Here is a 1,801-nt window from a genome sequence, read left to right as displayed (position 1 = left end):
CCGAGAAGTATCTACTTCCAGGTCTTGAAGACCTCTACTATTCATGTCATAAATCTGATAGCACCATTTGGTATGACAAGCTGTTGGATAGACCCGATGAAGACCCACTTAGAGACTGGGTGGCTCCCTGAAGATGCCTAGGAGGCACACAAGCTGTCGATTAGAGCATTGAGATATTCATTGATTGAAGGCCTTCTCTACAAAAGGTCATTTTTTATTCCGTACCTGAAGTGCTTGAGACCTCTTAAAGCAGAGGAGGCGCTTAAAGAAGCCCATGAAGGGATTTGTGGACAATACTTGGGGGCAAGGCTCTCGCTCACAAGATAACTCGGTTGGGATTCTACTGGCTAACTATGTTAGCTGATGCAAAGGCTTATGTGAAGAAATATGACAGGTGCCAGAGGCACGCTCCAATAGTATGACAGCCCCCAGAGAGGCTTACATCTATCAACACGCCCATCCCTTTTACAATGTGGGGAATGGACATACTTGGACCATTTCCTGTAACATCGGGAACGAGGAAGTTCATTGTGGTAGCCATAGACTACTTTATGAAGTGGATTGAGGCTAAATCACTAGCCAAGATAACCACCAAGCAAATTACCCAATTCTTCTGGGAGAATGTGATATGTGGATGTGAAATACCACGCATCCTTATCACGGATAATGGGTGACAATTTGATAATGTAGAGTTCAGAGAGTACTGCAATGATAACAGCATAGAGCTTCGCTTCACCTTGGTTGCTAACCCACAAGAAAATGGGCAGGCGGAAGTTGCCAACAGAATCATCCTTGATGGAATTAAGAAAAAGGTTGAACGCTCAAGAAACACTTGGGCAGATGAGTTGCTACATATACTATGGGCGTATCGCACCACCTACAAAGTGACTACCGAAGCTACCCCGTTTATGATGGCTTACGGAGCCGAGGCCGTGGTGCCCCTCAAGATCACTCATGGATCCCCTAGGATTGAAGCTTACGAGCCAGAGACCATCAAAGAAGGCATGAGGCTCGCTCTCGATCTCATTGATGAGGTCAGAGATGAGGCCAATGCCCACAATGCAGAGCATCGATGAAGGGACTCCCTCTATTACAATAGAAGGGTTAAAGAAAGGTTCTTACAGTGGGGAGATTTGGTTCTGAGGAAATTGAGGCATCGGGAGTAGGGGAGAGAGGAAAGCTAGCCCCTAACTGGGAAGGACCTTATAAGGTCAAAAAGACATTAGGGTGGGGATCCTACAAGTTGGAGACCTTGAACGGTGATGAAGTGCCCCGTACTTGGAACGCTTCAAATATGAAGGTTTAATATGTTTAGGAAATTTGTGATGTGTTCTTAGTACCTAGTATTAAGTTTATAAATAAGGTCGATGAAACCATCTATTATAAGGGTTGAACTCAGTTCTCAGAGATATTATCTATTTATGCAAGTTTATTTCTATCATCTTGTATACCAATTTATTTAAGTACGAGTATCAAAAGATTGCAAGTCCCGAAGGACCAAATACCGAAAATAAAAGACAAGTATGAAATAAAATTAAACAAAATACATAAACAAAGATCTCGAAGGATCATTAGTTAAGTCTCGAAGGACCAATAGGTTACAGACTAATATAGTTCAAATAAGCAAGTTCTAAAAATAAAAGCCACATACGGCGATCAAAGCCATGCAAGGCCACAACGGTCACTCGTCAGAAGAATTCTCCCCTTTACCATCCTCCTTCTCATCCGAGCCTCCCTCGGAAGAAGAACTGCTACTCCCTGGAATAGGCTCCCTTATTTTCCCATGAAGGGCTGTTCTGAA

The 1,801-nt window shown here is 43.4% G+C and overlaps 1 protein-coding gene across 1 annotated transcript; it reads left to right on the top strand.

Moving 5' to 3' along the window:
• Positions 1-418: 418 nt before the first annotated feature.
• LOC141692154 (uncharacterized) lies at positions 419-1,076 on the top strand. The gene is made up of 2 exons (XM_074496895.1): positions 419-533; positions 691-1,076. Exons 1-2 carry the CDS (start codon positions 419-421, stop codon positions 1,074-1,076), a joined length of 501 nt encoding a protein of 166 aa, XP_074352996.1.
• Positions 1,077-1,801: the final 725 nt, after the last annotated feature.

Source organism: Apium graveolens, chromosome 2, assembly GCF_009905375.1.
Source record: "Apium graveolens cultivar Ventura chromosome 2, ASM990537v1, whole genome shotgun sequence".
NCBI classification, from domain to species: Eukaryota; Viridiplantae; Streptophyta; class Magnoliopsida; order Apiales; family Apiaceae; genus Apium; species Apium graveolens.
The sequence above is the reverse complement of the archived record's forward strand: the minus strand, read 5'-3'. Positions and strand labels throughout refer to the sequence as shown.